The sequence below is a fragment of the Podarcis erhardii genome, assembly GCF_964252035.2.
Source record: "Podarcis erhardii genome assembly, chromosome: 1".
Taxonomy (NCBI): Eukaryota; Metazoa; Chordata; class Lepidosauria; order Squamata; family Lacertidae; genus Podarcis; species Podarcis erhardii.
Window position 1 is genome coordinate 101,712,185 of NC_138497.1, and position 14,298 is coordinate 101,726,482.

Sequence of the window (14,298 nt, forward strand, 5' to 3'; positions counted from 1 at the left end):
GCAGAAACTGACAATGACTTCATTCCTGGATGCTAGGAGAAATCTAGCAGTATTGTTATACCCTTTAGCTAACTTGGGGGGAGGCGGGAGGGAAGAGGGGAAAGTTGCTGAGGTTGAATTTAACAAAACCAGATTTGCCCATAGACTTGCAAGCGCTTAGTGTGTGGACTTTTTAATGCTTCAGGTGACATTGCTGCTGACTGAAGAACGTTCATCAAATCATAAAACTGCTGATAAGCCAGCTTTCCCGAAAAGGAACCTTCTGAAGGTTTCTCAGACTTTCTTAATACTTGAAGCTTAGTGGAAATGATTGAGATTATTAGAATATGTGGTGGAAAATGGGAGAGATCCCAAGGGTTTGACCATGCACCATCCCTTATGCCCGAATCTTAAAATATCATACCTGCTTGGAGTGTTAACAGCACAACATTATTGTTAACACGAGTGTGATATCATTTTGGGGTCATTACACTAGCACAGTGACATTGGCAGGCCTCATCCTAAGTACTCATATGCTAGACCAACAATTCTTCAGATTAGATTATTAGAGTGGGAAATTGTCGTTTTTCTATATTTCTTTTGTCTAGTATCAACATCTATACATAGCAGTGCCAATACATTGTCTAAAATGGATATACTATATTAGAAAGGTGACACACTGATATATAAGCATAGTGTACTTTTCCTTCATTGATATGTGCATAATTTTTATTGATTCTCATGATAGCTCTTTGAGGGAGGTCACTAATATTCCTTTTTAAGGACTGCCCACAATGTTATAACACTTCTCACTTTTCACTTATCTGTTGAAATCAAGAATACACAACATATGCCTGTGTGTGTGTGAAGAACGTCCAATTTTCCCTCGGCTTAAAATTGCAGCGTTAAAGTGCTTCACTTTAGCTTGATCACTCCCAGCGTATTCTCTTTGAATCACTGATGGAGTATCATTTATTGACCCCCAAGGAATGCTGGGAGGTCATTTTCTTTCATTCTGGGTAGAGAAATGATCTCACAACTTTATCTGCTATGTTATATGTAAAAGTATAATTAAGAGTGGGGATCTTTGAGAAAATAAAAATGATATAGACCTGAATAGTTTAGATAGGGATGTTGTAGCATGAATATTAGCACCAGATCTGTATAACATTAAAAGATATGGAGAGGGGAGATAAATGGAACTAATTTATTTTGAATTTACACACATGCCTCAGTTTGTATTAATATTAAAGTTCTATCCAAAATCTAAATGGAAAGTCTGACATCTTAGAAGTTCTCTCAACAGCATCAGCAAATCATTCTTGTTTACCCTACATGCTAATAAAACGGGAGCATGACACTCCTGAAAACAAGATTGCAAAATACAGAAAATGTGGTCTGACATTTTTTTCTCCCCAAAGGAGGGACTGCCACTAACGAAAGTATTTCTTATGAAGGCTCGATTGCTTAAGATGCAGAATATTAAGAGAGAAAAACACTTTAGGACACAGCCATGTCACCAGCTGTTACTCATTTCTAATGAAATTGTTAAGTGATATTCCTCATAAATAGGTCAGCGAAACTTTTGAATCACAGAGACTGTTTTATCTGTTTTCTCTGTGAAACGTTGGTATTAAATTTAGAATGGGTAATTCATTAAGCTCATTAGCTATCACTGGGAGAGTAGAGCACTTTCTAAGATGTAGGTTTCAGGGCTTAAAACGTTAGTGCTTACAAATAAACATGAAAGCAGTGTGTGCCGTAAAATATGGGATCATAATATTTTAAAGTATATTTTGAGGGAGGCCCTCTGGATTAATTATGAACATTTTGTAGAGTCCGACATTTACATATAAACAGCATATATTATGGCTTCTTGTTAACTGTGTTTTACTATGAAAGAAGACAGGGAGCCTAGTTAAAAAACCAGTCAAAATTTACTGATTATTTCTGTTTTGGATAAAAATAAAACATTTCTTTATGTGTTTCAGTCCCGCATGGCAGACTGTGGTTCCTTTTAAAACAAAGCACAATTAAAATCTACCAAGAAATAGTTTCTTATTTTTGTTCACTTACATAAAATGATAAGGAGGTGGCATCACCTCCACCCTTCAGGCAGATCAGTGCCTGGATGGGAGGCCAGGACCTGTGCCATGGAAGAGAAGTGAAAGATGTAAATGTATTAATAAATAACTTAGAGCAAAGCACCTCTGATTCTTTCCCTCTTTCCTTAAATTTCATTGACATATTTTAAATACATATGGTAAGCTCTCTTTTTTTGGGGGGGGGGGAGAGCATAATCCACAAATAGAAAAGAAGGTGCTAAATTACATGAGAGCTCCCATAGCAGGAATTCATATGTGTAGCACTAGGGAAGGAAGAAGAACCTACCTGCTGCTGTCACAGCTGCCAACATTGCAGGCAGGTAAAATGTAGTGGAGGTGATGAAGTTGGGGGAAAGCTAGGAGATAACGGGGCTGGGAATGATGCTTTTCTCTCAGTGGCAATTGGTAGAGCAATTGCATTTAACAAAGTTTGTAACTTGGCTTGGAAATAACCGATTGTCCAACCTTTTCAGAAATGTTTTCAGAGTCCATCTATGACTTGCACTGAGAGGTATTTGACTATCTCAAAACAATACCAACCGACACTTCTGAAGAAGTGTGCATGCACACGAAAGCTCATACCTAGAACTAACTTAGTTGGTCTTTAAGGTGCTACTGGAAGGAATTTTTTTATTTTGTTTCGACTTTAAAGAGTTATTGAAAGGGTTACTGAGCAGGCACATTAAACACGGAATTATTATTACTAGAGGTAGCGAGGGATAAAATGTTATAAATAAAGAAGGCTGTGTGTCAGTGTTATTAGCATGCAGATTCTTAGCACTTAGCGCAGAGCAAACTGCGTATGTTCTGTTAAGTTACTTTCAATCGACCCTTCCTTGTTCAGCATTGTTTGATTTGATGCTAGCAGGTTCTAACTTGTAAATGAATGCATTTTCAGATATCCCGTCATAGAAGGAATCATTCCCAACACAATTTAACACTTTCTGAGTTCATCAGCCCACTGGAGCAAACGGTAAGCAATTGTATTACAGAATTTACAATTTATTGATGTAGTTCTTTACTTCAGATTTCATTAATCAAAATGTAATGCATGTTTTTTGGAGGGTAAGTACTTAGGGCTGCAGATGCCTCAATATATTAATAGGGTGAAGAGAACTAAAGATTTGGGGGAAGGTTGGTTAAACAATGAAAATAATAATTTTGGAATCTACAAACCATTGTGGTGAATGATATACAATTTCAATTACCCATTAACTCAAGAAAATTAAAGCTGACATTTCAGCAATACTAATAGATATTTATTACATGATGACATTGCTTATCCAAAAATGGATGTGTTTAGCAAAATGAATAAAATCAAGAGAAAATGCTAGGCATGAAGTTGCTTTCTGAAGAGTTTGCTACTCAGTGAGGAGCAGGGATAAACCTGTAGAAAACCTGTAGAAAAATTAGTCCTGGTGTGTTCCCCGTTTCCACTTGCACTATGGTTCCTAAAGTAGATGAGAAACTCTCAGATAGAGATAAGTCTGGATTTGCTGCCAATGTGCGTCCAACTCTGTTGTTCTGCTGGCACAGCATGTCTGCAGTAGCATGCTGGTCCCAATTAGTTGGCACCACCATGCCAAGTCCCGAGAATGAACCCGCATGCTTGGTTGGCTCCCTAGTGGTGTGGCTGAATAGAGAGAAAGCTTCTTCCCTCTGGTTCATGCCTAGGCAGTCTTTGCCATCACCACCTTCTCCATCCTCCCTCCAGTACAGTACAGCACAGCTCAGCAAATATAGTGAAATTTGAAATACCTAAAATTTGAATAGCTAGATGATGAAAGTGACTTTAACTGAGAGAATGATTTTTGGAGGTAGGGAGGGCAAATTGATTCTGTTGATATTCTGCTAAATCTAAGAACTATAGCCTGCTCTGTCAGAGCGAGTACAATCCCATCCAGGGCAGATAATTTCTTGGGCATAGGAACCAGTCACGCATGGAGCCTCTGACTTGCCAGGATTCAAACTCAGTTTATTTTCCTTCATTCAGTCCACCAAATTCTTTTTGCATTTGCTTTACAACTCTACTTGTTAATTCTGACTCTTGTGTTCTTGCAAGTTTTAATTAATAACTATTTTACTTGCAGTTTTTATAGAAGTGGGCCTCTCTATTCATTTCAGAAGAAGAAACCCATTTCCAGTCGTGCATCTTTTTTATGTACCTAGAACCTCCCCTTCCTCCTCTCAAGGACATAAGAGGCATACAACCAAATGTTGCAACAATGATGTGGGAACTGATTCTCCGTGGTACACCTCAGTGACTCTCCAGTAACATCTATATTGAGGAACCATGGGATGAGTGCAAATCCTTCTCATATAAATGTTGCCTGGTCCCTTGGAGAACAATGTGGCCTTGGAAAGTCACTATGTCATTGTCCATACTCACATGGTTCCTCAATACAAATATTACCCAAGAAGAGTATATAAAACAAGACCACAGGTCAATTTCTACCATACTGTTGCACTTATGTATGAATTGGGCCATGGAAGCCTTTGTTGACAGTAGTGCTCTGTATATGCACAGAAACTTCTTGCCAGCAAGATAAAATTCTTCTACGGGTCTAACTTCCAAACCTCAGATCTAGATTGCAGTTGTCACCATCCTCCTATTAATTCTTTGCTTTCAAGTAGATGTTCAAGGCCTCAGAATGTGAACTGTATGAGAGAGACCTCAGAATTAACTATTTAGCAGATGTTTATTTGTATAAATAACAAATATATATCAAACTAAGTTTTTGGATCAGTGCAGTATGGTTTATGGTGTGAATTTATTTGTTGCTTTGCTTTTACAGAGAACCTTTCGAATAGGAGATCTCATCTCCTGAACATTTTCCTAATCTAGGAAATTCATCCGCCCTCTACACTGGCCTCCACCCATTTAGCTGACATATCCCAACTGCTCTTTCCTTCCCCAGCGTCCTGCCCTCCAATAGATTCCCCTTCCCTCTTACCATAACATTCCATTCTCCAGGCAATTCTTCCTCCTATCCAGTCATGCTCCAGAACACAGACCTTCTTTAAAGTAATGCCCCACTGCTCTCAGTAAGACTTCTGAATAATTTTTTATACCGACTTCATAATTTTTTTCCTTGCCATTATGTAAAATATTCAAGCACACAGATAACATCTATAGAGATATTGCACGGCATAGTCACATAGATGCATTAACTTCATGAAATATGAACAAGCATAAAGCAATAAAAGCATGTCATTTTATCCTTTCCTTCGCCCCTATACAGAGTCCTTGAATTCTACTGCCTTATTTCTGTGCTCGTTTATGTTCAGGGCTATTGCTCCCTCAACCTTTCTTCATCTAGAAAGGTGCAGGAACAGTACAGCTAGAAAACAACACCCCCAAACAAATGATGGATATTTATTGAGGCAGAAAAGATAGCAAGTGCTGTAAGGACATTTCATGTTCAGTAATCTCATGCCATCCATCTGTGGAAGGAATGAAACGATAACCTGAATCCTCCTGGAAGGATTGTGATGAAGACATTTGAACAGATGCTCACCAATGCAAAACACACGTGTCTTTTTGTGGTGCAGTTTTGACGTAATGTTTCCAACCTCTGAGGCCTGGTCATGTGTCAAAGGTTCAAAGAAAAGGACTGTGGGAAGAGAGCATGTAATTCTGTGGCTCACTGCCTCCTCACTGTTACATCTGTGTCAGCCCAGAGTTGCAATTTCTGGTTGTTGCCTGTTTCCATTGGAATAAACTACTTCGGCAAGAGGGGGAAATGACCAAAATTGGGATCTGTTTCAGAGAAACTAATCTGAAGCTTGGATGGTAAACAGGAGCCATCTCCAATTCACATTTTAGCCAGGGGAAAATAACTTCCTTCCTTGTACGTATCCTGGCAAGAACAGTGTGCATATGTAAGGTACAGAATGAGAAGGGGAACAGGCCAGATGTTTGCTATAATCTTGGTGCCATGGGGTGGGAGAAGGCTGGATGATTTATGTGAACATGATAAAAAAATCCTTGCATTGCTTTATGGAGCAACAACCTGATTCTGAGTGGAGCAACAATCTGTTTATTGAGGAACAGTTCTTTGGGTGATCCATTTTTTTCTTCGGCATTCAGTACTGAAAATATGGTCCAACATACACAAATCTATGCATTAGTACCTATAGCCTGTGCTTCCAAAAATTTCAGGAGCTCATGAAGAACGTGTGTTATGTAGCATATGCGTTGCCCAACATGTTCCAAAATCTCAGCTGTTCATAAAAATGCAGAGTATGCTCCTGATACTGTAACATACGTTTTTGTATTTATATTCCAAAATTTGGCTTACATATAATGAAAACAAACAATATTATATATGAATCTTTTATGGACTGTTTGCATATTTTAATTAAAAAGTGTATTTTAAACTTAATAACTTATTTTATGGCAATAGATAACCTTACATAAAATTGTGCAGCAGTGTAATAAAATGCCTACATCTCTAAGCCAGGCCTGAATAACTGAAGTGACCCACTGTAGTTGAATGCAGCACACAGGTCCAGTGTTGTAGCCTGCTAGTAGGCTGACAGACTCCTTGTTTTGGCAGTCCTGGGGGAGAAAAAGCCAAGGAATTTATCAATAGGTTTATTGAGGCTTTGGAGAACCACCACACAGGGCTGGTGGCTCTGTCTAAGTTCGTAAATTGTGCAGACCTGGATTCAAATATAAGCAGAGGTGAGGTAGTAGTCCAACCAATGTGGCGTTAATTTCTGTATCCTGTCTTGTTTCATGGGCTCTGCGCAGTCTCAAGCCCTATATTCTGCACCTGTTCAGACCAAAGTTCAGAATCTTCTAGGCCACTATGAGAAATTTCATATGGTGGCTTGTAGCTATCCACTGTTGGATCCTAGGGCAAGTGTTTCTACCCGTGGGTCCTGCTAAGATACATGGCTGCTAGCTGCTGCTAAAGGATGCCTTTTGCTTTTCCCGGCCCTTCACTGATACGTTTTCTTGCAACATTTCTGTTTTCATTTCTGTTCGTTTTTTAAGACTTTGTAGCAAGCCCTTCAACACATAATACCTGCCTTAGCTGGGGAGCACAGCTCAACTAGGTTTAAGCTGCATTTGTGAACATATATTAAAACAATTGGGTGGGAACTAGTTTCTTTGGCAGTATGCCAGTGTAGGGAAACCTGAAAGCACAAATAAGAATTTAGCATATGTTTGTTCTTTATTGCAGGTAATCAAAGAAGGGTGTCTTCTAAAAGCTAAAATTGCAGATGGAGGCAAGAAGCAAAGGTATGAGGCAATAACCAAAACTTACAGGATAAGCAAAAGTGTTAGAAAGCTCATTATCTCTTGAAGGGGTAGCTATAAGAGCCTGACCTGCAGACTAAGCTCAAAGTATCATAGTAATTTCATAAGGTGACATCATATGGTACACAGAATTCATGGGTCTTTCTTCTGTATTATAAATTAGGAAGGGTAATATATTTCTATGTTATTAATCTGCAGCAAATACATAGTTTAAGAACATTGGGGTTCGATTATGGTAAAAGTTTCACAAAATAATGTATTTTATCCATTGGGTGCCTTTTTTGTTTTTAAAGTGATTTCAGTGGAAGCAGAAACAGGATACTGATTCATTATCTTTAATTGTAGCAATTCTTTTTTTGCCCTGGGAACTTGCTAGATTTTCATTTTCTTAAGTTTTAACCCTCCCAATGTTGTTGTTTTAAAAAGCCCCCAAACAGAGTCCTTTAAAAAGAAAAGAATTAAACTGGGGAATCTTTTAGAAATAAGTGCATCCTGCTGTGTTTTCATAATAGGTGCTGTATTAGCAAGCTGCAGTTCTTGTGCCACTTCTGCCCTCAGCCTCAGGCAGAGGACTTGAAACTGGCAGTAGCAAGCACATGGATCACTCTGCCCAGACCATAATTTGAGGGGAAGGGAAATCGTTGCTTTTCAAACTGGAGGTGGAAATGTCATTAGTAATTAGTGATTATTGAGTGTAGAAAATATATTGGGATTCAGAGGCTGGATTAGCAGATTTTTGAGGCAACTTCAACTCAAAAATTCTGTGTCTGGAATCTGGATTGTCACGGCTGTATTTCTTCATAGTGACTGTGGTAATTTACAGCTGATTTCACTGTATTTACTTTCTGAGGCCGTACAGTCTTATGGACATATAGTATCTTAGTTTTCACTTGGAGAATGGAGTGCAGGAGGCAGGTAGCTATCTCTCTGAAGAGTTAGGTTTTTACGTAGAGCACCATTTTCATGTCAGGAGACCCTTTCGAACAACCAACTCTGCAGGAAAAACTTAAGTAGTATTGTTCTGTGAGAAGACTATAGTACCAGAGTAAGTGGACATTTAAATTGGTTTATATAGTCACTAAACTCCTGGGTTCTCACTTGGGTCGAATAACCTTTTTCTAATGAAGGAGTAGCCACCATTGTCCTCTCCCAACTCCCATCTTCAACCATTGACTATACAGGCTGGGGCTGGTGGGTCCAAAATTGGCACTGTATTGAGTGCCCCTGTTCTAATCAAATGACTGCTCGACCATTTTATTTATTAATTGCATGTATTTTACCTTGCCCTTTGTACAAGTAAAGCTTAGGGTGGGAATTTGTCCTTCTCCCCCGCCCCACAAGAGCCTCAAGGGATACGTCCCTTATCAAGGGATAAGGAAGGGGAGTCACTCAGTGCAATCTGTGTGGCTGAGAGGAGCTTGAACCTAGTCAAGCAACTCAGCCCACATGAATCTTAACTCAAGCCTTCATCCTATTCCAATAATCTTTAGGGCAGCCAGATGAAAGAGAGGGAGCATGCCTGCTGAAATTCTCGTTTCTACACTACTATTAAAGGTGTATGAGCCCTTTTCCTTATTTGGATCTGCCCCCTCTGGGAAGAAGTGAAGCATGTCTGCAAAATTAAATGTTGCCTAAATCTGCTTATGCTACTTTTGAGAATGCTTTTGCCATTTATACAAAATAAAAGATGTTTGGAATCTATTAGTAACTCTTCATGCCCAGTACAGGAAAACAATGCCTGATCTTCCTGCTGCTGTGGTTGAACATTGGGGGGGGGGGCAGAAACGGAGGTGTCATAATTTTTGTTATAAACCTAGAATTACCTACTTAAACTTAAGTCCCTGCTTCTTTAAGAACATATAGCAATCAATGCAAACTGTGTTGGTCTTATAGTGTGCTGCCATCAGGTGTCCATTTGCCAGAATGCAAATACAGTGGTCACAAGGAGAGAGCTGTAGAAGTTCATTGCTTTTAGTTTACAAAAAGCTGCTCGGAGTTTGACATGTTTTATGCAGCTGTGTAGTTCATATTTATCTTTTTGCATGAAAACAGTTTACAGCTGTTTTATATCTGAGAGTTGCAGGGGTTTTTTTATCTCTCTTGCATCATTTTGATACAGCATTCTAACTGATTTTGTCTACTTTTAATCTGTTGCTAAACTGTCACGTTGGGGCAACCAGACAAACCTCAACATGGTGTCATTCTTTAAAATGTATTTAATCAATTTTGTTAGGTTAACTTTTATTTCAAAAAACCCAAAACTTTACTGGCAATCCAAAGATCAAAAGCTGCAGTCACACCATCTGTCCAGCTGTATATTTTACCTTTTGCTGAACTGATTTTTTCTAAGAGAAAAAAACCCACCCATGACTCTATATGGAATTGTATGTATATTTCACAGTGCTAAAGACATGTATTTCTACATAAATGTTAGCGATAGTAGAGTATGCTGTCCTTTGCATGTGATAGTTCCATTTTTCTTTTTAACCCAGGGCAAGGGAAAATTTGGATGTTAGTTTACTACAACTCTCACCATCTGATACCACTGGCCATGCTGACTGGGGCTGATGGAAGTTGGAGTCTAACAACATTTGGAAGGTTCCCTCTGCCTTAGAATCCCTCTTTTTCTTAACAAAGACAAACCTCAAAGCTCGTGCTACTGATACAGTTCACCTTAACCTAGGGTACAATGCACTTCTGGGATCCCAATCCACCCAATGAATACCAGTGCTCTGGAACCTTTTGCATAGAATACTATTTTGTACCCCCCACCTCCGTGAATATGTACTTAAAAAAAATAAATCTAAAGAAATGTTTGTTTTTTATGTGCCAGTATTTCAGAAAACAAAAGGAAGTAATGCTAATGACAGAAATCTAAATGTAGGAAGTGTGCCATGTCCATATGTGTTAAACACTGTGCCACAGTCCATTCTTTAGTTAGGAATAGAAGTTCAGGCTAATGTAATCCTGACATTCATTACTTTAATATATTACTGAACTGGAGTACAGAAACCCACTGCAGTAATACATGAACTAGATTTTAAACACATCTAAGTTCTGGTGTCTGTCTCTGCCTTCCCACTTTGCAAAGTGGCTTCTACAGTGGTACCTCGGGTTACATACGCTTCAGGTTACAAACTCTGCTAACCCAGAAATAGTACCTCGGGTTAAGAACTTTGCTTCTGGATGAGAACAGAAATCGTGCTCTGGCGGCGCGGCGGAAGCGGGAGCCCCCATTAGCTAAAGTGGTGCTTCAGGCTAAGAACAGTTTCAGGTTAAGAACGGATCTCCAGAACGAATTAAGTACTTAACCCAAGATACCACTGTACAGGATAGGATCTACATATTTAGCATGCATTAATCCTATTTAAATGATGGACCAGAAGTAAAATATCTGGAGTGGCAGTACCGATTGTCCCAACTTTCTCAGACTGTAGCTGGATATTTCTATTCTGCTTTTCAGTCTAAAGAAACAAATGAAAAAATTGTGTCTGCTTACAAAATGATGACAAACCGTCATGGGCCTTGCTCTAGCAAAACATGAACCTTTGCATGGACTTGCGTGAAAGTATTCTACTTATTATGCCAACTCAAGACACGAGAGAAACTACAACTGTAAATCCCTGTCAGAGCTGCCCGAGGTCCCAGCTCACAAAGGACCAACGCCAGTTCCTTGTTATATACAAAAGTCTTTATTGAAGTTCAGTTTCGATTTCAAAGCTGCGGTGCACAGCTCTACGTCTCAAACTCTAGACCGCTGAAGCTCCGTCTGAATCTCCTCCCCCCAGACACCAGTTTAAGACTCTAGCCTTGCTCCACCTCTTCCTTTGCTCTTTCCTCCTCTGGGTCCGCCTGTCCGCTGGGGTCTTGCCCTTTCTAGACTCTTCTGACGCTGAGTCCCCTGAGTCTTCCCCCTGCCTCCAGCGGGCTTTAGGACCTGGTTCCCAATCCGGGTTTTCTGCTGTCCCGCGCGCCTGTACATTCAAACTTGGCGTGCGCGCGCGCCCAGCCAGCAACCTTTCTCCTGACCGTTACACTGCTCCTGTCACTGCTTCCCCCTTCGGGGAGGCTAGCTGGACCTGACTTGCCCTCCGTTCCCTCACTCTCCGATAGAGGCGTGGTCACCCCTGACTCATCTTCTCTCCCTGCTGGAGGAGACGCTGGCCCTGATACATGGGACTCTTCCCCCCCACTACGCTCTGGTGGGGGAGCTGGTCCTGATCTCCCGCTGCTGCTTTGGGAGTCCCCGCTGGCCCCTTGCTTCTGGTGCGTCCCCCCTGGGACCCCCCTTGCCCTGGCCATCGGCGCCCCCCTCTGGGAATCTTCTGAATCGCTGGAGAAGCTCATGGAATCTCTCGGGCCACTGTCATACTCCCCTATGCTGCCCTCAGATTCTTCCCCTTCGCTCTCCGTTTCCTCTCTCCCCTGTGCCTCTGCTCCTGAGCCCCTGACAATCCCCTTACTTGGAAGTAAATTCAGTTTAATTATTTCCACTTGTAGTAAATGGCAATATTCAAGTACATCTACTGCGGCAGAATTACAGAGCCACCCTCCAGACACCAGGGCTGCTGCTGCTTACCTGGATGGGGTTGGGTTGGAGTGGTAGCCCTGAAGAGGCCAGTCTGGTGCTCCTGCCAATACACCTGTGGTCCTGGCCCCGCCACCTCCCAGCCCAGCAAGCCCACCATATGCACCACTACTGAAGCCAAGGCAGACTTAAATACGTTTGAGCCAATTGATTTCAGTGGTTTATGTCCACTTAATTTTGTGCTGCATTGTGGCAAATCTTTGTAGTCAACAAGTTGCAAATGATGCAACATTATCATCTTTGAAATCCATTATAATTGCCTTCAAACGGTGAATTAAAGCACTTGAGCTCTAACGTGGCTCTCACAAGCCTGCAGATTGAATTTGATGGTAATTTCAAACAGGGCATCTTTCCCCATGAAATATGAGGTGATACGGCTGCATGAGACTACTACTGTCCCAAATAAGCTACTAAACATTTAAATCAGACCTTACTATAAAGAGTTTAAGACTGAGGTGACAGCTTTAGCAGAATTTCACTCATTACACAGAGGCAAACTTGGTTTGCCAACAAAAGAAGACTGGGCAAGGAAGACTCTCTAAGTGTATGCATCTATTATATGCATGGGTTTTTTAAAAATACATATCAGATGTTTATATATATTCTTAAATGCTGTATATCTTTAAAAAATGCAAAGCATTAAGTAGTCCTATGGAACTAGTTTCTTCAGCTCTTTTGATAGCTCATTATCCTCTTTCCTTTATTCTTCTATATAACCAAGGATAAAGCTGTAGCTGTTTGGACACAGCATCTGAGCTACCAAACCATTGGGCTAAACCCATGCAGTTGCAATTCTGTCAATATTAGAAGAGATGTACTGAATACTGTTTTCAATTTGGATAGTGTTCTTTAGTGCACGCCTGACTGCCCAGCTTGGAAAATCAAATAAACTTTATTCTAGCAGATGACTGTTATATGTAAATAGTTTGGAACCCCGGGCTCAGTAGTGCTGCTTGTGGTGGAGCTGAGCTGCAGATGTTGACCAATCAAGTGGTCCTACTGTTGCAATCATTATTCCCAACCCACACCACTGGCCTGCCTTCCTCCAGCCCTCTCTAGGTAAGCAGTAGTAATGGTTACTGGAGTCCAGCCCTGATGCATCACATGTGCTTGGCCTGCAAAAGTGAATCTGTCTTTATGTACGAAGTAATCTATGTTTGCTTAATTGATCCTTTTTCAATAAAACTGTTGTTATTTCTTTAAAGGAAAAACTGGACGACTTCTTGGGTTGTTCTCACTGGACAGAAAATAGAATTTTACAAGGAATCCAAGCAGGCAGCCGCGGCCAATCTGGTAAGCAGCTCACTTTCTTACGCCTTTTTCTTTTTCAGAAATGTTGTTGAACATAAAGTTTGGCATCATAAAAGAGCACAGAACTATTAAGCCTTAGACTTCTACGATCTGATGTAAGAAAATGACTCAATAAACTTTTAATCAGATGAGAGAGGAGGGGAAATAGAACTCAGCATATCTTTTATTAAGAGGTGCTTTTTGAAAATAATTGCAAAGTGAGACGGATGGTGAGTGGCTCTCCAGTAATGTGGAGGTAACACTTTAAATTAAGGTGCCAGTTATAAATGCTTTATTCTTATTTATGAAATGATCTCTAAATGCAACTACTTCCTCAAATAATGTATTATAAAGTATGTTATAAAATGCATTAGTAATAAATGCTTAACAGATGAGGCGATGAGAATCTGTTACAAAGGATATTATAAGACGTAAATTGTATTAAACCCTGTGTATGCATCTTTAATACATGAATTTAAGTTGCTATTGAGCTTGCTGTAAAGTGACTTGCATATCATAAATAATAATAAAGTAGTTATAAATGGCACCTTAATATAGGGTGTTACCAAAGAGCAAAACACTGTAAGTTAGCAAAGTGATTTTTATCTTCATATAAATGTGACATATTCTACATCTGGCTAACATTTCCTGAATATTCCTTATGACTCTATCTAATATAGTTAATGCACCTCAAAGTAGAATTCAGTATACTTTTGGGGAGGAAAAGTTCCTCGAGGGGAGACCTTCGATTGTAGCCTTCAGATATGTGACAGATATGTTGTACAAATAATCACGGCATGTTTCCCTTCAGTGCTAGCTGCTGCTGAGATTGAGCCTCCTCTATTCTGGACTCTGGAAAAACAGAGAAATCCATAAATTAGTGACACTATAGACTGAACAGGGAAAGGTTTGACAGAGCCCTATTGTGATGGCTTCCCAAGGCTTGATCAAACCTGCCATACCATATTGGTTTGATGGGTGACCAAAAAGGTGCACTATATGACAGGAGTCAGAAACAATAAATAAATTTAGATATGTTAGGTGATATGGAGCCCCCTGCTTGTTTC

The 14,298-nt window shown here is 40.1% G+C and overlaps 1 protein-coding gene across 12 annotated transcripts in view; it reads left to right on the top strand.

Annotated features, from left to right (window-relative positions):
- ARHGAP15 (Rho GTPase activating protein 15) overlaps nt 1–14,298 on the top strand; it is a 384,487-nt gene that overhangs the window by 36,447 nt on the left and 333,742 nt on the right. For all 12 annotated transcript variants that reach the window (XM_081872770.1, XM_081872775.1, XM_081872771.1 and 9 more), the window contains 3 exons: nt 2,983–3,057; nt 7,277–7,335; nt 13,147–13,234. In XM_081872770.1, coding sequence (XP_081728896.1) covers nt 2,983–3,057; nt 7,277–7,335; nt 13,147–13,234 — 222 coding nt within the window. The remainder of the gene's footprint in view (nt 1–2,982; nt 3,058–7,276; nt 7,336–13,146; nt 13,235–14,298) is intronic.